Source organism: Monodon monoceros, unplaced genomic scaffold (assembly GCF_005190385.1).
Source record: "Monodon monoceros isolate NGI ecotype Baffin Bay Population unplaced genomic scaffold, NGI_Narwhal_1 Super_Scaffold_20, whole genome shotgun sequence".
Lineage (NCBI taxonomy): Eukaryota > Metazoa > Chordata > Mammalia > Artiodactyla > Monodontidae > Monodon > Monodon monoceros.
In genome coordinates, this window is record NW_021703777.1 from 101,083,633 (window position 1) to 101,109,327 (window position 25,695).

Consider the following 25,695-nt stretch of genomic DNA (forward strand, 5'->3'; position numbering starts at 1 on the left):
CACACGCTGTGTTATCTCAGGGATCCAGAGGTCAGAAGTCGGGCGGGCGCCGCCGGTTTCTCTGGGCCTCACAGGCCGAAATCAAGGTGTTGCTGGCCAGGCTCTCATCGGAGGCTCTGGAATCTTCCACGCTTCTTCAGGTGTCGGCAGAATCCAGTTCCTTGTAGAATGGAGGTCCCATTTCCTTGTGGCTACCGGCTGGCCCTCCCGACATCCCATCGGCCACTCTCTGGTCTTTGCACGTGGCCCCTGCATCTCGGAGCATTAAGTCCTGCCTACACTTGGAATCTCTTCTGCTGCATCTCTCTGACCCCAGCTGGGGAAGCTTCTCTGCTTTTATGGGCTCTGGTGATTGAGACCCACCAAGATAATCTCCAAATTTAAATCAGTAACCTTAATCACGCCTATGAAGTCCCGATTGCCGTGTAACATAACATCTTCACACATTCCAGGGATGAGGGCGTGGACACCTTTGGGGGCCGCTGAGCAGCCTACCACATGGGAGAAAAGCCAGTAGGGCCTGTGACGATGAGGGGTTTCCGTGGCAGCTGAGGCCCAGCCCTGGTCTGGACCTCCTGAGAGATTGTGCAGAACTCAACTTCCAATTACGCCAGCAAGGGGCAAGGAAAATAGGGGATTTGTCTACCAACCCCCTTCCACATTGGTTGAGGGTCTGTCCTGGAGGTGTTAACTCTCCAGCCTTCCCAGGCATCCCTGAGCTGGCCAAGCCCCCCGCCCCCTTCATGGCCGGAGGAAGCCCTGGTACCTGGTCGCAGGTGCTTGTAAGATGCCGTTGGTGCGTGCGGGAACTGTCCACTGAAGGGCAGCCGGCCACCAGGTGGGCTGAGGAGATGTGGGCTCCGCACCGACAAGTCCATGTAAGCACATACTTAGGTCCTGAGCTAGGCACGGGGGACAGCGCCTCCCACCCAAGTGCTCACAGCCTGCAGGGAGAGACGGACAAGTAAAGAGATGGCAGTAAGTTGGTGCAGGCACTATGATGAGGGGAGGGGGCACTGCAGATCCACAGCAGGGGCAGGGGTCCCTTGTCTGAGGAGAGGCATCCCGCCGGCTGGAAGCAGCAGCAGCACCACCGCTCTGCAGGGTAAAGGCGAGCAGGTCCCTGCCATGCCATGAGTAAATCCCAGCCCTCAACTCACGCTCATTTGGGAAACAGGAACCGCAGCGTCCCCTGGGTCAGAGTGAGCCCAGCATCCCCTCCGTAAATCCTCTGGCCATTAACAGCGGTCAGTAAATGCCCTGCCATTGGGTCTAGGCTGGGGCTTGCTCTGACTGTCGCATATCCATCAAACTACAGTCCAGCGGTTCTCAGATCTGGGGGACATCCGTCTCACTTGGCTTTCTGCTGAACATGCAGGGCTGCCCCACACCTGGAGATCCAGACTCAGGGACTTTGAGGGAGGCCCAGGCATCTAATTGCTGACGCACTCCCTCCCTCCAGGGATTCTGACGGTTGTGGTGCAAGGGCTCCACTTTGACCCCAGTGACCCAAGACGAGGGGCCTTGGCCACCACCTGGTCCAGCCCTGCTGGGTTTATGGAAAATAAAAGCAAAGCCCAGTGCGAGTGTGGGTGCATGACCCAGTCTCACTGATTTACAGGCTCATACATGGCCGTTGATGCCCTTCCCTCCATGCCCATCTCATTGAGTTCATAAGTGCAGTTTCTAGTGAAAGTCAGCCAGAGCTCCTAGGGACGGAGCAGTGTGGTGATGACAGGTATTGACTGTAAAAAACGAGATGTCAATAAGCACAATTCTCAGATGGTAAATTTCAAACTGCATCTCTGGCAAGGGATGGGATTGTGAGTGAGCTTGCCTAGGGATACCAGGTGACGTGGTGGCGACCCCTCCCGTCAGCCACATAGCGGCTGGGTCCCTTCACGCCCCGAGCCCCGGGTTCCCCATCTGTAAAATGGGGTTGCAGTAACACCTATGTCATGGATGTATAACTGTGCAGATGAGCCACGCAAACGCTCACACACAGGCCAGCACGTGGCCAGGGCGCTGATGTCCATCATTGCTGTCAGCACTGTCATTGCCGAGCCATCGGGCACTGCACAGTGCAATGTGAACTTCAAATAGTTCTGGAATCAGAACTCTTTCAGAATGGATTTTTTTTTTTTAATGTACATTTCCATAGTCAAATCTGAGTCCAAGCACAAGAAGTCTATGAACTTACGCGTCTAACTGGGTGACTCAGATCCCACAGCCAAGCCTGCAGTCAGGCCGTTTCCTCCCTCCAGGACGTGCCAGGGGTCAGCAGTCCTGCTCCCAAGCTTGGGCACCACCTGGCTGTCCCAGCACAGCCTCTGTCCTCTGTGGGCTTTCTTGTCCGGGGCCCTTGTTGCTCCCCTCCTGGCTTAGAGCTGTGGCCTCTGACCAGAATCCTGCTCGTCCTCCCTGCTTCCTGTGCTGCAACCAGGGCATCGCAGAAAACACGAGGCAGCCCATGTCTCAGATGCTCCTGGACCCTCGTGTGGCTCCCCAGGCCTCGAGCGTGAAGCCCTGCCCCTAACCCGGGCACACAGGCCCTTCCTGGGCCGGCCTGTCACTTCCCTGCATTCCCAAGAGCCAGGTTCATGGGGGAGCAGACAAGCCAGCAGGATGATAGTCGAGAGTGGCCAGGACTGGTGACAGAGCGGGTCTGGGGAGGAGGCTGCTCACGGAAAGAAGCCACCCAGCTTCTGTAGTGAGCTGAACGGGGCCTGCAGAAGACATGTCCATGTCCCTAATCCCTGAACCTATGCATGTGACCTTATTTAGAAAAAGGTCTTTGCAGATGTCATTTATGTAAAAGATCTTGAGATGAGGACATCACCCTGGGTTATCCCAGCGGGTCCTAAATCCAATGGCAAGGGAAGCAGAGGGACATTTGACCACACACAGAGAAGATGATGTGACGACAGAGGCAGAGATTGGAGTGACACAGCCACAAGCCAAGGGGTGCCAGCGGCCACCAGAAGAGGCAAGGAACATGTTCACCTCTAGAACCTCCAGAGGAAGGACGGCCCTGTCAACTCCTTGACTGAAGATTTCTGGGATCTTCTGTGAGAGGACAGATTTCTGTTTTTTTAAGCCCCCTAGTTTGTGGTCATTTGTTAGAGCAGTCCCAGGAAAGTAATGCATCCTCCTTGAGGGTGTGAGAGAGAACCACACTGCAGAGCACTGACCTCAGCCTTATCACAGTTATTTGTTCGATATCTATCTCCCTCCCCAGCTCAAAGTGGGGCCCCATGAGGGCAGAGGCTATGAGTCTCTTATTCACAACTGTGTCTTCAAAACCCAGCATAGCACCTGGAAGCCCAGAAATACTTTTATGAATAAAGGAATGAGTGAATAGATGGATGGATGACGGATGATGGGGTCTTGTAGGATGAATAGGAGTTTGCCAGACAAAGACAACGAAGAGGGGAAAGGCATTACTGGTAGAAGGAAGAATAGAAGCAAAAGCAGGTGGAATTTTGTGCCTTCAGATATACTCCATGGGCACCTGCCTGTTGATGCTAAAAGTGACTTCTGCCTTCAGGTCTAGAAAGTCAGCCCCTTTCAGAAAATCAACCACAAGATTGAAAGGAAGAAGGCAGAGAACGATTACAGAAACAGAGTGGGTGGTATTGAATGTTCCTGTTTGCTGAGGACTAGAGGAAGGTCAGCCAAGGAGGGGAGGGTATTCAAAGCAGGAGGGGAGGGGTCTCTGCTGCTGAAAGGGAGGTGGGGCCTCTCTCCAGGTCAGGGACCCTGCTTCAGCCCCAGCTCTGTCCTCTGCCACTAGCAGTAATGAGGCTGCTGTATGCAGGGTTTCTCAGACTCTGCATCCTAGGAAACGAGCCTTCTGTTTTACAAGGGAGGAGCTAGGGCAATTGTGAGATTTTAAATAAAGACAGGTGCTATCAGGTGACCATCTCCCTGCTCCCTGCCACACCCTGGGGTTAAAATGATTTTCTCATATGAAGATGCCACTTGCAGCCCGGCCGCTTTGCAGCTGTGGGACCTCAGGGTTGCCCCCGGCCCTCTGAGCTTCTCCCGAGCTTTTCTCCTCTCTGTCCTGCTGATGTCACCAAGCCACCCTGAAGATCAAGTGAAAGATGTACGTGTGAGACTGTAAACTCTCAAGTGTTAATCAGGTGGCATCTGCTTTTCGGATGGGTCAGCCGCTGGTGGAGGGACTCGAGCTGTGTCCACGGGGCATGTGGCCGCAGTAAATCGTGCCCGCGATGGCCATTCTTCTGGCTCCAAGGGCTCAAGGATGGCTATCGGGCACTAGTTCCCACGACTCAACAGGCCTTGGGGAAAGGTTCGTGCTGGGTCTGACGAACCTGCCGGAAGGGCAGCGCTGACGGCCTTCGTTCCTTCCCCCAGGATGTTGGCACAGCAGAAAAAGTTCCTGGCCCAGTTCACGGCACACCAGCAGACCCGCCGGGACGCGTGGAAGCAGAGCGCGAGGGTCATGGACCATCTGGAAGCCCAGCTTGAGACCCAGCTACAGGTACAGCTTCTGAAAACGGGCCTTTGCAAAGTGGGCAGTGGTTTACAGGGGAGTGGAAATAGTAAAAGGCTAAGCTCATGATCACAGGTCAGCACTGGAGCCTTTGTGAGGACCACACGCCCTGCTCGGGACCCCCTCAGCCCCCGCTAGTCTCACAGGCCGAGGACACATCAGCCTCGCTGCTCAACTGTGAACGTTGATTCCCCCGGGACTGCAGCACCCAGCTCCGGGCCAGGCCCCGACCACTCGTCAGTTCTGTCTGTTGAGCTGAAAGGAATGAGCGTCTCCCTGTGTGTGAATCGCCACCATGTGGGCCTCTTGGTGTCACGGCAAACATCGGTACCATTCAGGCAGTGCTGCTGTGACTAAGGTTTGCACTTCACCTAGAACATACAGGAAGCTCAGCTTTCGTGATATCCTGTGGATATCTCATCCCAGAAAAATCTCATCAGCGTGAGATTATAAGGTGCGGCTTTAAAGCAAAGCGGCTGCCTGTAAAAAAATCAAATATTCCAGAATGGCAGTGCTGGGCGGAGTGTTGGCGCCATCTGAGTGTTCGCCGCCAGTGTGGCAGTGACATCGGAGACGATGATGAGAAAGATGTTAATGGTGGTTAACATCTGTTCCCTGAGGGTCTCTTGTAGACAGTCACTGAGCAGAGAGCTTTACATCCACCACCTAAAGTCCTACTCCGACAGCCAAGGTGCGGGTTACACCCAGTCTCCCATTTACAGATGAGGAAACCGAGGCCCCGAGAGGTAAGTCACCTCCCAGTGCCCCACAGTTAATAAGCCACGGAATCCGGGTCTGGCTGTTAGTCAATGGTGTTGGCAGTTAAGGACTCAGACTCGAGTCAGGCAGGGGAGCGCTTGATCCTGGTTCTGCTGCCCTCACCGAGCCCCTCGCGCCTCAGTTTTCTCATCTGTAAAGTGGGGTCCATGGCTGGTGTGAGGATGGATGGTTAGCTCCCCCCGCATCACACGTGCGTCTGCCTGCTCCGGGCGTTTCTGGATGCCTCTTGGAGAGTCCTCCTCCACGTGGGGACGCGGTCCTGTCCCCACTCTCAGAGCGCCCCCTCGTGCTGATGGAAGGCGATGTAGAGGCGGAGCAGGGCAGAGGCGGGCCCAGCTGACCCTCTCTCTCTGCATCCAGGAAGCTGAGCAGAGCTTCATCTCAGAGTTGGCGGCGTTGGCCCGGGTGCCCCTTGCCGAAAGCAAACCGTTTTCCAATAAGCATGGGCTGTCAGGTGAGTCATAGAAGGCGATGCCCTGCAGGCTCTCTGGGCTGGGAGTATAGGTTCTAGCACCGGGTCTATCACTAACTGGCGTGTGGCCCCAGGCACCGCACTTACCCTCTCTGGGCTTCTGTGTCCTGTCTGTAGATGAGCAGCTAGGCTAGGATGCCCCTGTGTCCCTGGCCCTTCAAAATACAATAATTCCGATTCCTGGGTCTGCTGCTCAGTAGCTGACTCTCATCTCTGACTCTGTTTCCCCATCTGTAAAGTGGGGATAATTAGCCCTCCTCCTTTGGCCAGCAGAACTTCAGGGACATCATAGAGTGTTGTAGCCTCTAACGGGATAGCAAGGGGAAAGTGTGTAACGTCACGGAGGGCTATTAAAATAAAAGCTATGGTACTGGAACTGTGTTCTAGGTTCTTAACTGCTTCGGAAGGGAAGGCTGCCAGTCCGCTGGGTGTGGCAGAAACACAACAGGAGCCTGGCCGACTGAGTTTGAATCCTAGCTCTGCCACCTTTCAGCCTTGTGGGCTTGGGATAGCTCTCACCCCCCGCGAGGTCTCAGTCTCCTCACAAGTTAAACGGGTCTAAGAGCAGTAGATACTGAGTGCATACTCGGCCCCCAGAGGTACTCAAACAATGCTGGGGTGGCGTGAGGCCAACAGATTCTGTCACCTACCCAGAGTCACAGAGCCAGTTTCTGGGTTCACGTGTCTCCTGCAGAGAAACCCCTAAGGACCAAAAGGAAGAAGCCGGCACCCCGGGACAGAGGGGACTTTGGGGGGCCCAAGGACGACGACCCTGCCTCAGGGGGCCCCCCCTCAGGATCGCACAGGTACACTGGGGCCCTTGTTGATCACCTAAATCTGGGCAGGAAATCCAGCGCCTCTCAGAGGCGTTGACTCGGGTCCGAGAAATGATGGGTGATAATGGGAAGTGTTGGTATTATTGTTACTGCTTTTATTAGTGTCCCATTTGGCCGGGTCAGCCACGACCCACCCCCCAGCCCGTCAGCATCCAGCCTGAATAGCTGGCAATCCCAGGCCTCAACAGGGCGCTGCCAGCTACAGATGCTTCCGGATTTGTGGTAGGGTGGGTCCATCCTGGGGTGCCTCAGCCGTCTGAGCGTGGGTCGGACCTCCCACCAAAGAGAGGGAAACTGGGAGTTTCTTTTGTTTCTTAACAGCCCATGTCAAAATGCAGATTGTTTTGATGGCCTGTCACCACCTTTTCATGGGATCAGATTGGATGCATTGTTATTGCATCTAGACAGACCTGGAATCAAAGTTCTGACCAACTGCCTTTCTTCCATATTTTAAGCAGCAAAAGGCTGAGCCAGCAAGAAAGTGAGGTTGGTGACGGTGAGAATTCCAAGAAGATGCTAAAGAGAAGAAGCAATCTGTAGCTTAAGCCTGGTCGGGGGGACGGAACCTAAAGACCCCGTCTGTATGCCACCTGCCTCTCCCCCAGGCAGTGAGGAGGGACTGGCCACCCCGGGGTGGGGGACAGTGGGGTCTCCCCTCTGCCCACAGGCTTGCTGTGCAGGGATGGAGAATGGGTATCAAAGTCCCAGAAAAAGGCCTAAAAGAGCAGGGCGGACCCTACCGCCTGTGAAGACGATACTCCTCCCCACCCCTGTGTTGGAAACATGTCTGCTCCAGTCCTTCAGTGTCGCCTTGGCTTCGAGATGTGGCTCTGTTCCTTGGGAAGCCCCTCCTTCCTGGCTCCCTGTGCTTCCCACCCCCCGTGTCCCGATGTCACCCCGAACCTGCGTTCCGCGAGCGCTAAGTGGTCTCATTCCTGCCCTGGGGGCCCTCTGCTCGCCAGCCTCCCGGTGGAGTTCCGCCTATAATAAAGGGATCACCAGGTGTTGCTGGTGTTTTCTGGGTCTGAGGCCTTTTCTCCTCCATTCCCATCACCCCCGCTCTCTCTGTCCCCTGCACCGTGGGCACTGGCCAACATGGATTCTCATCAGGACCCATTCCCTTCTTTGGTTCAGCCAGCAGCGACGGCCTGGTCTCAGTGAGGGCATCTGAGGAGTCTCAGGGCCCCATGACATAGACCATGGAATCCCTGGCCGGCAGGCCTATCCTCACCCACCCTGGGGACCTAAGGACCCACAGATACATGACACCTGCGTTAGGGTCTTCTGTTGGAGGAGACAGTTAAAGCGCTAGGAAGGAGGCCCTGCCCAGGAGGACTTCCCCTGGGAGGGATGAGTTCTGCCAGACAGCAGCCCTCCCCTAAGGAGAAATGCTTCTCCCAGTGGATGCTGAGAATATCCAGCTTTCAGACCAGCCAGTGCCTTTCCCACTCGGAAAGAAAATTGCCCTTTTCATCGAAATCAGGGATTCTCAGTCTTGGCACTGTGGATATGTGGAGTGAGAAAATTTCTTTTTTAAGGGGTGGGGCTGACCTGTGCATTACAGGATGGTTAGCAGCATCCCTGGCCTCTTCCCACCAGATGCTGGAAGCACTCCCCAGTTGTGTCAACCAAAAATGTCTCCAAACATTGCCAGATATTCCCTTGGGGGCATCACCCACTGATGTAAGTCAGAGCATGCTGACCCCGGGCAAGTCTGGGATGGAGAGTACAGGGTTTCCACAAATTCCCAGTACAGAGTGGGCTCCAGGTTATAGAAGCTTCTGTCTCAGGGATTTTCTGGACCATTTGTGGTCTGAATTTTTATTTCTTACAACCTAGATTAGTCTCTCTTATTCAGGAAAGCGAGGTTCCTTAACAAAACAAGTAATCCATACTAGTTACATCGTTTGTTAAGGATACTAACCATCGGAGATCCTCAAATCCTGACTGGTCACCAGGCGAATTTCCAAAGTTAGCCAACAGCCTCCTCTAGTGGCTAAATAAAATACTTCCTTATTCTGCAGAGTCTTGTAACAAGTTTTGACTTCCTTCCTGCAATATTTTGAGAACCTGTTTTATATAGCAATTGCTTTTGTCACATGGGTCCTGTGCACAGAGGCATTCTGAAGGCAGATGCCTCCTATGCTGGTAACGTCTGATTTGGTGACGTGAGTTTGGTAAATGGAGATGCCCTGGCAGCACCAGGATCTCTGGAAGATCCGAGCAGTATAGGTTCAGCCTCCATGGATCTTGCATAGGTGATGCTTTTGCTTAAGTGTAGCTTCCTTAGTCCAGGGGACATGTCACCTGTCACCTGCCACATGCTGCTGGACTGCTTGGCACAGTGTGGGGCGCATAACTCTCCATAAAGGCGTGTGGACTGCGTCTGTTTCCATCACATCAAAAATCGACTCTAGAGGTGCCTTTCATAATGGAATTGCACCCTTGTTCAAAACAAAATGCGACGCTCTCAGAAAGAGAGAGACAAATACCGTATGCTAACACATATATATGGAATTTAAGAAAAAAAAATGTCATGAAGAACCTAGGGGTAAGACAGGAATAAAGACACAGACCTACTAGACAATGGACTTGAGGATATGGGGAGGGGGAAGGGTAAGCTGTGACAAAGCGAGAGAGAGGCATGGACATATATACACTACCAAACGTAAGGTAGATAGCTAGTGGGAAGCAGCCGCATAGCAGAGGGAGATCAGCTCGGTGCTTTGTGACTGCCTGGAGGGGCGGGATAGGGAGGGTGGGAGACGCAAGAGGGAAGAGATATGGGAACATATGTATATGTATAGCTGATTCATTTTGTTATAAAGCAGAAAATAACACACCATTGTAAAGCAATTATACTCCAATAAAGATGTTAAAAAAAAAAACACGACTCTCACATCTGGAAGGACCTTCCGCTGTGTTGGGCGCAGGCTCTGGGACACCGGGGTGTGGAGGAGGACTTTCAGGCCTGATACTGAGCTGCATGAACACAGCACACCGAGGGCCGGGGAGAGAGAAGGAACAGCAAGAAGACCCCGAGGACACATCTCAGCCGCCCTCCCTCCATCTGGGTTGTGTCCCCAGTTCTTATTATGGGCTGTGATGGAAGGAGGTAAAAATTGAAGGGGTTCATGAATGATGATATATTGAAGAGTTTAATGGATTAATTTTTATGCAAAGTTAGCCTCTCTGATCTGGTCCGAGCTGCTAGGATAAAGCCAATGTGGTATATAAGGTCAGCAGAGTCTCCAGCCTGAAGAGTGGGAGATGAGCATTCTCTACTCCCTGCAAAATGCTTCCTTTATAGCCTTTAGCATGGTGTGTAATTAGATGCTTTGGGTAATAATTTGGTTAATATCTGATCTTCCCCCTGGAATATATACCCATTGCTTTCCCCTACTAGGACGATGCCTAGTACTAAATGGGCACTCCTCGTACACTGGTGGAAGGAAAAATGTAGGGAAGGAGGGAGGAGGGAAATTTCATTTTGGTAGAAGCCCTTTTTGTTCAGGAATCTTCTTGCTCTCTTGCTCCATGAATTGACATCACTGAAGGAAAACTTGAAGCCAATGACACCAAATGTACTGGCATTTACTGGGACACCAGACCCGACTTACATTGCATGGATTGAAAGCTCACGGGCTTCATGTTGGTACCTTGAAATTGGCTACAGTGAGAGTATTGGCACCATAGAAGTTAGCAGACAGTACAAACTGGGGCTCCCACCCCAGCCCAGCCAAGCTCAGTGTCCAATGTTTATTTAGCAGTGTACCTCAGGACCACTGGGTTAGAAGACCATGCACTATGGTCACCCTGGTCTACAACCAAGGCTCTGCTGCAGCTTAATGAGAGAAAGGATGGTCTTTTCAATAAATGGCACTGGGTCGATTGGATTCTATACGGAAAAAAAGCAAGCCTTGAGCCCTGTTTTACACTGTGTACAAAGATTAATGAGAGATGGGTCATAGATCTAAATGTGAAAGATAAAACTTCTAGAAGGAAACTCAGAAGACTATTGTGGTAGCAGAACAGTGCCCCCTCCCCAAGACTTCCACATCCTAATTCCTGGAAACTGTGACCATGCTACGCTCTCTACAAAGGGGAAGTAAGGGTGCAGATGAATGAATAAGAGAATAGATAGCCTTCCCCTAGAGTTACCCACCTCCTCCTACCATTTCAAGAGATGAATGAAAAGAACGTTACTTAAAAGGAATGCTGCAGGGCTTCCCTGGTGGCGCAGTGGTTGAGAGTCCGTCTGCCGATGCAGGGGACACGGGTTCGTGCCCCGGTCCGGGAAGATCCCACATGCCGCGGAGCGGCTGGGCCCGTGAGCCATGGCCGCTGAGCCTGCGCGTCCGGAGCCTGTGCTCCGCAACGGGAGAGGCCACAACAGTGGGAGGCCCGCGTACCGCAAAAAAAAAAAAAGGAATGTTGCAGCTCAGTCTCCTAGAATTAAGGCTTGTCTGTCTTGCAGCTGCCAGGACCCCTGTGCCTGTGCCTCTTGGGAAGCTAATGTAGGACAGGGGTGCTGGCAACCTCAGCAGGTGGTGCTGACTGGGCAGTGGTCCGGTGACTTGGCAGCCGGGCAAAGGCCCCATCAGAGTCGGTCCTAGAGGGAGGATGTTAAGGCTGCTTCCACTTCAGCTTCTGCTCCCTGATAGGCTGGGGGGGGGGGTGATGCGGGAGAGAGGAAGTGCTTTCCAGAGAGCAGGGTGGGTAACTTATTGTTGCCAACTTTACTCTTCTGGAAGTTTCTGCGATGTCCTCTAGTAGTCTCCATGGGCCAAGGCCAAACATCAAGTCATTACCCTCCATTCTTGATCTTTCTTAGTATTTAGCTTTGTTTCAAGAAAATCCATAACTGACCCTAAGCCACCACCTCTCTGGACCTTAAAGTATCCTAACCCAGTGAGGGTGGGGGGAGAAGACACTAAAAGCATAAAGTAGACATACGACCATCCAAAGCCATCCTGCCTCAAATGACAAAGCTTAGCAGTTAGAAGCAAGGAGCTTTGGACATGTGGGTCCCGGATTTAAATATTGGCTGTGCCACTCCCTGTGTGATCTTAGATGAATTATTGACCTCTCTAGGACTCACCTGTAAATGATGTTAATAATAGTGCCTACCTTACAGAGCACCTGACACGTAGCATGTGCTGTACAGATAATGCCGCCATCATTACCACCACGACCACCACCACCACCATCACCATCATCACCGTCACCACCACTACTAACTGGTAATCAAGACAAACAACTTTGAGGTTTTACTCCTCCTTAGAATGTATACCTCCCGTGGGACTGGAGGTCAGAAATGTGAAGCTCAGGAGCTGGACACTTCCAACCTGAGGCAGTCTGACCCACCTAACACACAGGAAGAGACAGCACACCAAGCAAAGGCTGGGCAGGAGGGAAGGGACATGATGTGATTTCAACCTATTTCACAGAAGCCCTTGGCCAGCCATCGTCCTCCTCTTCTCATCCTTGTTCTCATGACCTAACACTCCCCAAATCATGACTGGCTCCCTCTCCTCCCTCCTCCGCTCCCCCGGCTACCTAACAAGAGCGAGTCCTGCGGAAGTAAGCACCGCTGTCCCGTTACTACAAAGGGGAGCACAAAGCATGAGCATCTGAGCAGCCATCACTTAAATGCAAACACCCCAGTCAGGGAGTGGGCCATTTATTTTCTTTATTTTTTCACAAGCTTTGAATTCAGAAATAAGAGTCACAATAAGTCAGCTGTTAAGTAAAAATGAGGGTGATTACAAAGGAAAACTATGTACAAAACTTTAAAAATCTGACGGCCTCGTCATCCGCCTGGGAGGGACCAGGACACGGGCGCCGGGAGCAGCTGTGGCCACACCGTGGTCAGCCCTGAATGAGGGTGGGAGACCCCTTTCTGAGTGTGAACCTGGCTAGGCCTGCAGTCTAGAGCGGGATGGAAGGACACACACAGACCGGAAAGACGTCATGGCGAGTTACAGGTGCCACGGAGACCAGGGTTCCTGACACAGGACGAGAGGGATGCTTCTCTGGCGGTGGGGCGGGCTTCCTTCTCGTGTAGACCTGGGGGAGGGGACGATGGGACACATCTTCCTGCTATGGGTTTTGGAGCTGCCCCCGAGGGCTTGAGGTCTGGGCTTCGTGTCTATGTAGGGCCTCGGCTGTCTTCTGTCGGGGGCACTCACAGACTCGCAGACGTAACTTAGTAACATGCATCAACTATCCTAGAACAGCTACAGGGGTGCAAGGGAACCACTCAGAGAATCGTGGAGCCCGCGGCGTCAGAAGTGGGAGGGACAGTACAAGACGAGGCTGGAACCTGTGTTCACTAAGAAGGGGCCTGGAGACACCATGCTCTGAGGTGGACTCGGATGAACACATGACTGCGGGCAAGGGATTTCCAAGCAAACACACCACACTAGTACCACTTCTTCCTAAACCAAAAAGGAAAGAACATCATTCCATTTTCCCCCCATCAGTACCAAACGATACTGTGGGTTTCCAAACACTGACAGGGCAAGGGATGGACATCCTTCCCAGAATCCTTCACGCTCGCTCATCCACGAGTTGCCTTCACCCGAGGCTGGTGATGTTGGAGCGGCCACCAGGGGGCGCCACGATGCGGTGGCCGGTGCGCCGGGGGTTGTTGTCATCTATCTGGGCACCTGGAAGAGACAGAGCCAGTCACTCCAGCGAGATCTGCTGACACCAGCTCCATGTGCTGCTCCTGCGGGCTGGGTGCCCTTTCATGTCACGTCCCCCAGCCTCTGGGACGCCGAGCCCTCGTCTCAACACGCCTTCCTTCCTCACCATCCTTCAATCCAGGCTGACCTCTGGGAAGGCTCCCTGACCTCCACGGGGTCCGTTGCTCCCTCTTCTATGCCCCCCAGGCCCCGGGGCCACCCTCCTGCAGCCCTGACCACGCTGTGCTCCTTCTTGTCTGGCTTCATGTTCTTGAGACAAATGGGCAAACACTTATTGAGTGCCTACTGCGTGCAGACACAGACTTGGTGCTTTAACATATGCTGTCGAATTCAGGGCTCACAGCAACCCTATGAAGGGAGTGTTGTTTTAGCCCCAGTTTACAGATGAGGAATTTGAGGCCCAGGTCACGCATTGTAGGGGGCACCACTAGAGGGCAGGGAAGCCAGGATCGTAGCCCCACTGGTTTGTCCCCAAAGCCCCAGCTCCTACCACACACTCACAACACTTGGCAGTGTCCATTGTTCCCAGGGTGTTTTATGTGCTATGCACGGGAGCACACGTATGTGCATTTGTAGATTGTGTGCATGCGTGTGTGTATCTGTGCATGCGTGTGCATGCGTGCATGCTGTGTGTGAACACTTGGAGCTGGGTTTACCCACCCTGTTTGCAATGGGCAGGTCTGAATGGGCGGGGGTGGGGGGCGGCCTTTTTTGTTTTAAATCTGCGAAGCCAACCATCCACTCCAATCTCACGCATTCTCTTGCAGTTAAAGAAAGATTTTAAATTGGAGCACTAAGCTCAACGCCTGGCGCTCAGTGAATATGTATTAAATGAAGACTGAATGACGGATAATGCTGGGAAAGAGGGATGTTGTGGACAGGGGTCCAGTCGGGAGACTTCACTTCCAGCACAAAGGGTGCCTGGAATTTGGGTAATTTGGAATCAGACACTCCCCTCTCGCGGCCTCATTTCCTTTTCTGTAAAATAAAAGCCGACTCCTATCCACAGTATTGTGTACTCTATTGCCTCAAACCACAGGATCAATTTTATGGCAAAGCAGGTGTAACAATGAGCACACGACAACAGGATTCACTGGATTCACCGTGAACCTCGTTGATCGGAAGATGCTGGCCTGATACGAAGTTGGGATGGTCTACATTGAGAGCTCTGCTAGGCTGCCCGCTAGGGTCAGGCGCTGCCTCCCAGGGTACAATATGTGTACTGAACCAATGCCCGATATTCGATGTCTTGTTCCCAGGAACCAGGAGGTGGAAACTGGATTATCCCCTCTCACCATCACTCCCAATGATTTCACCAAAGAGGAAATTTAAAATAAACACATGAAAAATGCTGACCCTCATAAGGAATCAAAGATTTACCAATTAAGACTTCAATGAAAATGACAAAAATAACTAGATGAGGTCTTTCTACCTCTGACTTTATATGATCTGTGTAAGCCACAACGAATTTGGTTTAGAGTACCGACTTTGATTTTCTCTCATAGTTTCATTGATAGACAGTGTGTCTTCCTAGACCCAGAAATCAGGCCAAGTGCTTAATATCTTTCTACCTCATAAGCATCTGTACCTTGCTTGGTTACATGCCAGGTACTTTGAAAATACCTGTTGTACAAAAGGACAGTACTTCAATAAACCTTGCTATGTCTTTATGATGTAACCTCACTCAGATATTTAAAAGGACATCTGTGGGGCTGCCCTGGTGGTGCAGTGGTTGAGAATCTGCCTGCCAATGCAGGGGACACAGGTTCGAGCCCTGGTCCGGGAAGATCCCACATGCCGCGGAGCAACTAGGCCCGTGAGCCACAACTACTGAGCCTGCGCGTCTGGAGCTTGTGCTCCGCAACAAGAGAGGCCGCGACAGTGAGAGGCCCACACACCGCGATGAAGAGTGGCCCCCGCTCGCCGCAACTAGAGAAAGCCCTCGCACAGAAACAAAGACCCAACACAGCCAAAAATAAATAAATAAATTAATTAATTAAAAGGACATCTGTGAAGTCCATCCTGATGTTGTAAAGTGTCTGTGCAGTTGGTATCCAATGGAGTCACCTGTGAAACTGCTGAGGGGCTGGTCAAAGGCAGTGCTGGGGCTTTAGAAAGAAGTGGGTGCTGAGCAGGGAGAAGAAGGATGGTTGGGGGACACTTCCTGCAGACTTTCCATTTCATTGTTTTTTTGTTGTTCTAAAAGGGAGGGAATGTCTCTCAGCATTTAATTGCAATCGTGAATTGCATAACATGAGACCAGAGATCCAGTGTGCAAACTCCCTGAGAGGTTGCGTGTTGTCACACACACACAGTTTTCCAAGCATTGCAACCAATCCCTGTTCTGCTGACTGAGCATCAGATGAAATATTCCAGTTGTGTTTAGGGTCCACTTGTGCAAAAATATTAGTTTTCTTTAACGGTGTGGGAGAAACTCTTCCATGACAGGCTCAGGGAAAGTGAGATGGACTGGACTGGGGGACCCTCTGATTCATGCTCCCCACTGCGTAATCCCTAAATGGATGGTAGGTTGTCACCCCCCCAATTTAAACTGGTATTTCATCTTCTCTCTGCCCCTTTCATTCTCTCTTTTGCCAACTACATCGCCTTTTCTGTTTAAATATCCTTCACTCCTGCTGGACCAGAAGTCAGCCCGTTGAGAAAACTCAGCCCTGTTTTTTTTCTTTTGTTTGTTTGTTTTTGCGGTACGCGGGCCTCTCACTGTTGTGGCCTCTCCCATTGCGGAGCACAGGCTCCGGACGCGCAGGCTCAGCGGCCATGGCTCACGGGCCCAGCCGCTCCGTGGCATGTGGGATCTTCCCGGACCGGGGCACGAACCTGTCCCCTGCATCGGCAGGCGGACTCTCAACCACGGCGCCACCAGGGAAGCCCTCAGCCCTGTTTTTACAGCCCATGAGCTAAGAATAGTTTTTTGCATTTTTAAATGGTTCCATTTCAAATGGTCTTAGATATTGCCTCTTGGCTCACAAAGCTTAAAATATTTACTACCTGGCCTTTTAAGAAAAAGTTTGCTGACCTCTAGAATAGACTGAGCCTGCCCAGCTGTGTCTTATTTATTACCGTATTCCTGGCACCTAGCACAGCATACAACTCATGCTAACACCTCAAATATTCGAAATTCCAAGGCAATGTCCCAACATGTGCACACCTGCCCTTGTGTGGCGATCTGATGAAACTGTAGACACATGGCCCAGGAGCCTTCAGAAAGTCTGAAGGAGCACATGAACTTTTGATTTTGTCTGCACACATTTGTTGAGCACCAAGTCCTGGCATTTTGACGCTGAATGTCTTGGAGCCTTAAGAATAACACCACTCTACACACAGGGCTGTTGTGAAGATGAAACAGTCATGAGTTATGAGAGTGTGTGCTGTACTACCATGGATGGCTGAAGACCCGACCCAGAACGTACATCCAGCAAAGGCACTCTGATTCCCCTCTCCACACTTAGCTTCATGGGTAAGAGTGTTAAGGAAGAGCATAAGGCCAATTTTCAGGCAGACTCTTCATAAATCAGGGTCAGGTATCTCTGTGCTGCTCCCATGGACCCTCTCTGCTCTCTGACCTCCCCCAGCCCTCTCTGCCCAACCCCGGGAGGGGAGGGGAACCCACACTCCCATCTCCGGCTCCTGATCGAGTGCCTGAGGCCATGGATTCATTTCTCCGGAGTTCAGGGCTCTGGGGGCCACTGTGGGGTGGGGAACCTTGGCCGCTGTAGTTTCGTACCTGATAAACTGAAGTTGGACTGGTGGAGGTTTCTGATCGGTGGAGGCTGGTGTTTGGAAGGTGAAGATTTGACAGAAGGAGCAGGGGTTGCATATTTGGGTGTGGCTGGCACCTCGTACACAGGACCGTCATACATGCCCCTGGGAACCCCCTGCAACCCAGAAACCTAAACAGAGGACAAGAAGAGCAACTGATTGACAAGATGCATGTATGCATTCCCGCGTGCAGGAGAGTGACCATGGTCTCCTCGGGGATACACACACGTATGCACAAACATGCACACATGTGCTTGTACACACACCACACAAGGCACCCGCCCACACACGTGCACAGGCATACATATATGCGTGTGCACAAACATGTACACACACATATATGTATGCACACCCCACACATAATTCACACATGTACGTGTACACACATGCCTGCATACACACCGTGTTTAATATACACACTAACGTATATAACACACGCATCACACACACACACAATCCAACACACATTCATAAAAAGACAGGCAAGTGCACACCCACATGCATACACACATATCCATACACACACAGGCACAGACACATACACAGCTTCGTGCAGGACTCCAAAGCTGTTTCCAAGAGGAAAACACTTCCCTGACACCCTGACAAGGACCCCTGAATCGGGCACTGGTGGCATCAGGGGATCGTCTTCATCGTGGATTTGGGGGCAGGTAGTTTGGAAGGTGATCCCGCAAAGGAGGAGGGAGAGAGGAGGGAGAACACCCAGCACAGGGAGAGAGAACGAGAAGGCCGCCTCTGAGGACACCTGGCTCAGGGCTACCGCAGAGGGCAAACCTCCTGGACCCCAGGGAGTACGGGACACAGCGCACAGCCTCCATCCCCGTGGGTGGAGGGTTGTCCTGGGAGAGAAAGCTATGAGGCAGAGAAGCCAAAAGCCGCAGGGGCTCCGGTGGGAGACTGGGAGCCTGCTGGTGAGCTCAGAGCCAGCCAGGGGCGTGTGGGCGTCCGTCCCAGGCCCTGGGAGCCTGCTGGTGAGCTCAGAGCCGGCCAGGGGCGTGTGGGCGTCTGTCCCAGGCCCTGGGAGACAGAGTGTGGCCAGGAACACGTGCAGTCAGGGACAGTGCCCTGACCCCAGCTTCACGTCCCTCTTCCCCTGCACAGGTGACAGCACCCGACCCCAGCCCTAGGCTCCCTCCTCTACAACAAAGGGGTCCTTTTTCAGCACCAATATGAAGGGCCCGGGCGCTGCTTGGTGATAACCCATCCTCTGCCTCCAGCAGCCCTGATCCCCTGACGCCCTGGGGCCTCATTGTCTCTGCCCCATCCCTCTCAATACCTGCTTCCTGCGCCTCTGGGCTTCCCTGGTTCCAGCCGGTTCCAGGCCTGTGTTCCTGCCCCCCAGTTCCCTTCAGTGACCTCTGAACTCAGCTTGGCCAGACATAGGTTCTGGGGCAGGGCCCATCCCCCACCTGGCCCGGCCTCCGTGCTCTGCCCTCAGGTATGCGGGGAGGGTGGCCCTGTGCCAGGGGACCCGTCTGCCTGGCCACTGCAGATCACGTCTTGGCATCGAGGTCAGGCATCCACCTCTCACAGATGCTGACTGTTAACCACAGACCTCAGGTTCAAACTGATTTAGAGGGAATGAAGCCAGCCAAGGTGTGTTTCTGCCCCCTTGGTAGGTGTCCCGAACAGAAGTTTACACGAGTCCCTTTGTCTCTCAGCAGCCTGCTGTGGCCACATCGCTATCCCTGGCCATCTTTCGGATCTAACCTGCCAATTCTCCATGTCCTTCATTTCCCCATCAGACGCATAACATCTGTGCAATTTGGTATCCTTGACCTGGGATGCTACACTTTAAGGCGTGGAGAGGGACAGTAAACAGACACAGAACATTGTGATGGTTGGCCTGGGAGTCTGGGAATGCCAGGAGGCCTCGGGCCTCTTGCATCTAAATTGGTGGCACTGGTGCCACTTATGAAGCACAAGAAGAGTGGGACCATACACAGGTGGGCACACATGCACACACACATATACAAACACATAAGCGAGCACAGGAGCACATACACACAGGAGCACCCCATGCATATACACATACACCCGTGCACATACACAAATAAAGCTGGGCTTTCTGGCAGACATGAGCCGTTTTAGTGCGGGAAGCAGGTTGTCATGGTGATGGGAGGGACCTAATTAGGGAAGACGATTGATCACAGATGGGAGTCTTTCTGAAGCATGAGCAAACTTCCTCCTCTGAACTGGACTGGGGACGGGACAGAGCCTGTGCCTACTCCATGCCCTTTGACCTCCTGAGTCCATGCTAAGACTCCTCAAGAAAAAGGGGGGAAGGAGGATGCAGAATGGGAGGGGAGCAAGGAGGAGGAGAAAAGAGGGCAGATCGAAGGGAGTCTAGAGGCAGTTCTGCCACCCCTCAAGTGGGCTAGGGAGGTTTATTTTTACCAAACGGCAGTAAGGGCTTCAGAGCTCTCCCAGCTGTGTGATGCTGGGCAGTCCTGCACTGCCTTGAGCACCAGGGTTCTGATCTACAGAAGGAAGGTCATGACACCTAAAAGAGGGGGTGGTGAAGACCCCACCCCCCAGGATGATGCAGGATGTGCGTCCTGGCTGGTGTACTCCCAGGACTCCTCCCATCGCCCCACATGCACAGCCCTTTACAGTTGGCAACTCGCTGGCACCTCGTCGGTCTCGTCTGGTCCTCGCTCCAGCCTGAGACGCAGGCGGGTCACGTCCCAGCTCATCTGACACGTGAGGAAGGAGGGGCTCGTGCAGCTGTGACATTTGCTCGCTCTGCACACGACAGACCCTGGCCACATACCTTGTTCCTGATCCTGACGCGCTGGTAGAGGTACTCGGGGAAGGGCTTCCTCGGGATGAAGCGGCCTGCGCCCTTGTTGACGTTGATGCTGCCGTCCTCAAAGACGATCTTGCCCTGGCTGATGACCACCAACGGGGAGCCGTGGCACTCCATGCCTTCGAAGATGTTGTACTCCACAGCCTGCACGGCGAGAACCGCAGGCTTTTATCCAGATTCCGAGGCTTTTCTCCGCATCAGCCCTTTTCATCCTGATGGTGATTCTGCCACACATCCTATCACAGGCATTTTCCAATGCTTGCTCTTTCTGGAAAACACCTTTAGGACTGTGTAACATTCCTTTGTACACTTTCATTTGCAGAATCAGCCCCTCACTGTCGGGCTTTTACGTTGCCGGTGGTTTTATATAATCTAACTAATATCGTCTGGGGCATCGTGAAAGTGAATGGGGCTCCTGGAGTTAGGCAATGAAGCCACTCTGACTACAACTGAACATTTTGGGGTCTTCTTTTAAAAACATTTTCTTTCATTTTTCCTAAAATTAAATTACTGGGTCAAAGGATATGAGCTTTTGAAAGACTGCCAAATTATTTTCTGAAGGCATCGGACCGATTGATGCGACATCGGCAGCGGGGGAATATTTCGTAATTTCATGTCTATGAAATCCCCTCCAGCACCAGGTAAGGTCATTTTTATTTATTTACTCATTTGAAAGACAAAACATTTCCTAGAAAATATGCATTCCTTTCATTAGTCCTAAAGTGAATATAACTACCACCAGCCAAACTGATTATTCAAAAAGTAGGGAAAAAATACGGTAAAAATTCAAACGGTACAAAAGATATGTAACTTTATTTATTTATTTTTGCGGTACGTGGGCCTCTCACTGTTGTGTGGCCTCTCCCGTTGCGGAGCACAGGCTCCGGACGCGCAGGCTCAGCGGCCATGGCTCACGGGCCCAGCCGCTCCGTAGCATGTGGGATCCTCCCGGACCGGGGCACGAACCCGTGTCCCCTGCATCGGCAGGTGGACTCTCAACCACTGCGTCACCAGGGAAGCCCAAGATATGTAACTTTAAAAAGCAGGTCTCTCTTTGACCTCAGACTGAGATGCCTGTCCCACACTGACTTTTCTGGAACCCCAGGTATTTTCTGTGCGTGAGTAACTTTCTCATGTTCCAAGCGCTCTGGACAGACAGTTTCACCTTTGTTTTTCTCCTTACCTCAGAGGATGCTCCCCATCAGCGAATGTTCCCATGTCGTGGGTTAAAAATGTTCTGATATTCCTTAAACTGCTGCACTGGATTCCACCCCAGGGACATACTACCATTTATTTATCCAATTCTCAGGGACAAGCACGTGGGTCTTTGCCCTGCTTTTGCTAAAAAAAGCACAATAAACACACTTGAGTGTCCACACCGGCACGTGTGAATATCTTCGTAGATGTGGACTTTGGGCCAAAGCGTAAACGGATTTTGACAGATTTGCCTTCCAAAAAAAGGCAGCGCTGATTTCCATTCCCGACAAAACTCCATGAGTTTGTCGGCATGCCAGTCCCACCTCAGCTCCATCCTATTAAACCCCGGCATCTCAGACACTGGCGCAGGTAAAAACAGCATCTCACTGCAGTGATTTGTATTTGAGATCGGATCTGTTTTTAAATGAATAGAAACCGTTTGTATATTTCTTCTTCTGTCACTGCGTTTTTGTGCCCTGTTCTATTAGGTTTTTGGTATTTTCCTTAATGGTTTCTAAGGACATATTCAATGTTAAAAAATCTCTCCCTTTGTTTGTCCTGTGTATTACCAAACTTCCCTGTCTGTCCTCTGCCTTTTGATCTCATGAAGTATTAAATATTATCATTTGCTGCAATGTAGAGGTTTTTTTCTTGGTTTAATTTGTATGTAGTCAGTGGTCAAACAGACCAATCTTCTCCTTTGTATCTTCTAAGCTTTGTGTCTTGCTCAGAAAGGTCTTCTCCCCTTCAAAATGATCATTTTAAGAAATGTGTTTTATTCTAGTCCTTTTATAACTTTATTTTACTTCAATCTTCAACCCATTTTGAATTAGTTTTGTGGTCAAGAGTACAGCAGTTGCCTAGCCCTATGAGCCGGGTATTCAAACACAATTGGTTGAATAACTGTCTGTGTAATTTTAACAGTCTCCTTTGTTGAAACCAAACTCTCATATATGTGGTCGGTCCATTGCCTGGCTCTCTTTTCTCTTCTGCTAATACCAAACTGCCTCAATCATTGTAGCTTTATAATATGATTTAATAACTGGGATGATTAGTGCTCTCTTTAGTTTTCGTTTTCTTAGAAATGTTTTGGCTATTCTCAAATTGTCTATCTAGGAACTCCGTTTTTCTAGTTAAAAAACAATTCCATTCCATTTTCTGATGCGATGACTTCAACTTTATAAATTAGAAAGAACTGATATTTTTACTCTGTTGAATGTTTTTAGCATAAAAGGACTTGCGCTTATGGAACTCTTTAGCTTTGATTGTTATTAGAAACAGGGTTTTGATTTCCATTCTGTTTTCCAAAGTGCTTTTTAATTATCTCATAGAAAAGGTATCAATTCTTTATATTGATTTGGAATCAGCTGATGGGATTCTCTTATTGTTTTTGATGGTTTTTAGGTGCGTACTCAGGGCTTCGATGTTGATTTTTTACAAACAGCTGCTAATACTATGCTTTAGACTCTTTGTGGCCGCTACCTCCCAGGCCCCAGGCAGAAGATCTGTTTTCAGTTTTAAAATTTGCTCATCTAGCACTTCCTGAGTCACCCTGAAGTGACCCCGCTAGGCAGTAATTTACAATTTTGCTGAAGCCCAAATGTGGACTGTAAATACTGAAAGGCAGTGCAAGAAGCAAATCACTTACCTCGCAGTCAAAACTAGACAACTGCCCAAACTCATTCAGCCCAGCATGGTCTGTTAGTTGTCTTCTTAGAGGAAGGACACATTACACGCCACAGTGGCATTCCTCAATTGGGGAATTCTTAGGAGGTTCAGGTTATATTACCCACAGATGTCACATTCTACATTTCACAACTACATGGAGTTTTTGGCTGTTGTTGTTTGTTTAATTTTTCTACTTCTGTCCACGCCGCATGGCTTGCAGGATCTCAGTTCCCCGACTAGGGTTCGACCAGGGATCGAACCCGCGCCCTTGGCAGTGAGAGCACAGAGTCCTAACCACTGGACTGCCAGGGAAGTCCCACAACCACATAGAGTTTTAAAAGAGAATTGTTTCTTGCATCTCCCTCCCACCCTCCCTATCCCACGGGGATATATGTACATGTAGAGCTGACTCACTTTGTTATAAAGCAGAAACTAACACACCATTGTAAAGCAATTATACTCCAATAAAGATGTTAAAAAAAATAAATAAAAGCTAATTGTTTTATTTCCTAAAGGTACTTATGAACAATGTAAAAACTCAAATAATACAAAAGACTATGATTTAAAAAACTGTTGTGTCTCCCATCCTGGAGCCCCAGTTCCCCAGTACCTCTCCCAGGAAGCAACTACTGTTCCTCAGTCTTTTATGTCCTATAAAAGATAGCCTGGGGCTTCCCTGGTGGCACAGGGGTTGAGAGTCCGCCTGCCGATGCAGGGGACACGGGTTCGTGCCCCGGTCCGGGAAGATCCCACATGCCGCGGAGCAGCTGGGCCCATGAGCCATGGCCGCTGAGCCTGCGCGTCCGGAGCAGAGAAGCCGGAGCAGAGAAGCCACAGCAGTGAGAGGCCCGCGTACAGCAAAAAAAAAAAAAAAAAAAAAAAAAAAAAAAGAGAGCCTGACACTGATGAGTGGATAAGCATGGTATATGCTTATATCCATCAATGGATTAATGTGGTTTATACAAGCAGTGGAAGACTATTCAACCATAAAAAGGAATGGATTGATACCTACTACAGTGTGGATGGGCCTCCAAAACATGATACCAGGTAAATAGAAACCAGAAACAAAAGGCCACATCCTGTGTGATGCCATTTATAGGAAATGTCCTGAATAAACAAATCCAGAAAGAAAGCAGATTTGTGGTTGACAGGGGCCTGGGGAGGGGGAATGGGGAATAACTGCTGATGGGTATTGGGTTTCTTTCTGAGGGGATGAAAACGTTCTGGAATTAGTAGTGGTGATTGTACGACTTTCTCAATATACTAAACACTACTGCACTGTACATTTTAAAATGGTGAAATTTATGTCACGTGAATTACATCTAAACAAAGACTGTAAAAAAACTAGGTAGTCTCTGGATATACAAGCATGTATGTGACCTATGGGGTGATACTTTGAAGCAAATACTTTTCCCACGAAGATATGAAAGAATAAAAGTTGTGTTCTTTTTACAGAAAAGTAGATTTAAATTTTTAATCACCGATCAAGATATAAGAAATGATTTTCATTGTCAAAAGGAATGTTTTTAAAACTGAAAAAATAGGGCTTCCCCGGTGGTGCAGTGGTTGAGAGTCCGCCTGCTGATGCAGGGGACGCGGGTTCGTGCCCCGGTCCGGGAAGATCCCACATGCCGCGGAGCGGCTGGGCCCGTGAGCCATGGCCGCTGAGCCTGCACGTCCGGAGCCTGTGCTCCGCAACGGGAGAGGCCACAACAGTGAGAGGCCCGCGTACCACAAAAGGAAAAAAAAAAAAAAAAACTGAAAAAATAAAACCAACCTCTAAGACAGCATTTTTCGATCCATGTTCTGAAAAACATTTGTTTCTTGCACTATGTGAATTGCATTGCTTTAAACAGAGAAACTGGAACAGAAAAAATGTTGTGGCCAACTGGTCTCATGGCATCCTGAATTGTCCTCTTCTTATTATGAAAATAATTCAAATCTGGCTTGGGACAGAGAGGGCACGTTTTTCAAGTTTAACGAATCTGAAACATTCCTTCTCACGTCGGTAATCTCAGGTCTGTGACTTATTATTATGGGTTCAATTGTCCCCAAAAAGGTATGTTGAAGTCTTCACCCCCAGTGCTTCAGAATGTGACTGTATTTGGAAATAGGGTCATTGCAGATGTAATTAGTTAAGATGAGGTCACACTGGGGTAGAGTGGGCGCTAAATCCAATGACTGGTGTCCTTATAAGATGATAAGACATAGGGAGACAGCCAGAGATCGGAGTGACGCATCTACAGACCAAGGATGGCCAGCGACACCAAAAGCCAGGAGAAAGGCATGGAACAGATTCTCTTCAAGAGCCTTCAGGGGAGACCGGCCCTGCTGACACCTTGATTTCAGACTTCAGGCCTCCGGAACTGTGAGAAAGTCAATTTCTGTTGTTTCTAGCCACCAGTTCGCGGTACTTTGTGACAGCAGCCCCGGGAGACTAATACACGTATCCTCTCTCTATCCATTTTCTTACTTATTCATAAATAATAACATACCTAACTTAGAAGGTTATTGTATTAAGTGAGATGATGTATGGAAAATGTAAGCACAGAGTAACTACAAGATAATATTTGATAATATTTGGAATTTGATAACAATTGGAACCCCTGCTCCTTGACCCAGTGTCCTCTTCTTCCCTGGACCACAGCGGCCTTGTGAGCTGACACCACTAGGGGGCAGCGTGCCTCTCCTGCCTTCCCAGAGCCCACCTGGTCTGTGCACATCACCGCGTCCATAGTAATTAAAACGGAGTCGTGTGTCTGCTGGGCGGTGAGTATGGAGAACAGCATACACCTTTCTCCAGGGGAGGCTACCTCAGGCTCATTTCCTCCTGACCTGTCCCCAGGGAGGGGGGTGAGGGAAGCCAGCCTATCATCAGGGAGCTCTGGTTATTTTAAGAATGACCA

At 50.7% G+C, this 25,695-nt stretch overlaps 2 protein-coding genes across 7 annotated transcripts in view; one reads left to right on the forward strand and one right to left on the reverse strand.

The window, feature by feature from the left end:
• The window catches only part of EVC (EvC ciliary complex subunit 1), an 84,620-nt gene extending 75,363 nt beyond the window's left edge, over positions 1-9,257 (forward strand). For 2 of the 5 annotated variants that reach the window (XM_029234960.1, XM_029234963.1), the window contains 5 exons: positions 4,381-4,507; positions 5,152-5,265; positions 5,660-5,753; positions 6,466-6,577; positions 7,063-9,257. In XM_029234960.1, coding sequence (XP_029090793.1) covers positions 4,381-4,507; positions 5,152-5,265; positions 5,660-5,753; positions 6,466-6,577; positions 7,063-7,147 — 532 coding nt within the window. In that variant the 3' untranslated portion in view covers positions 7,148-9,257. The other 3 variants (XM_029234961.1, XM_029234962.1, XM_029234964.1) reach the window with 3 other exon arrangements.
• Positions 9,258-12,282: 3,025 nt separating this feature from the next.
• The window catches only part of CRMP1 (collapsin response mediator protein 1), a 68,543-nt gene continuing 55,130 nt past the window's right edge, over positions 12,283-25,695 (reverse strand). For both annotated transcript variants that reach the window (XM_029235321.1, XM_029235322.1), the window contains exons 12-14: positions 19,889-20,068; positions 17,063-17,228; positions 12,283-13,278 (exon numbers count right to left, since the gene is read on the reverse strand). In XM_029235321.1, the coding sequence (XP_029091154.1) occupies positions 13,187-13,278; positions 17,063-17,228; positions 19,889-20,068 (438 nt within the window). In that variant the 3' untranslated portion in view covers positions 12,283-13,186. The remainder of the gene's footprint in view (positions 13,279-17,062; positions 17,229-19,888; positions 20,069-25,695) is intronic.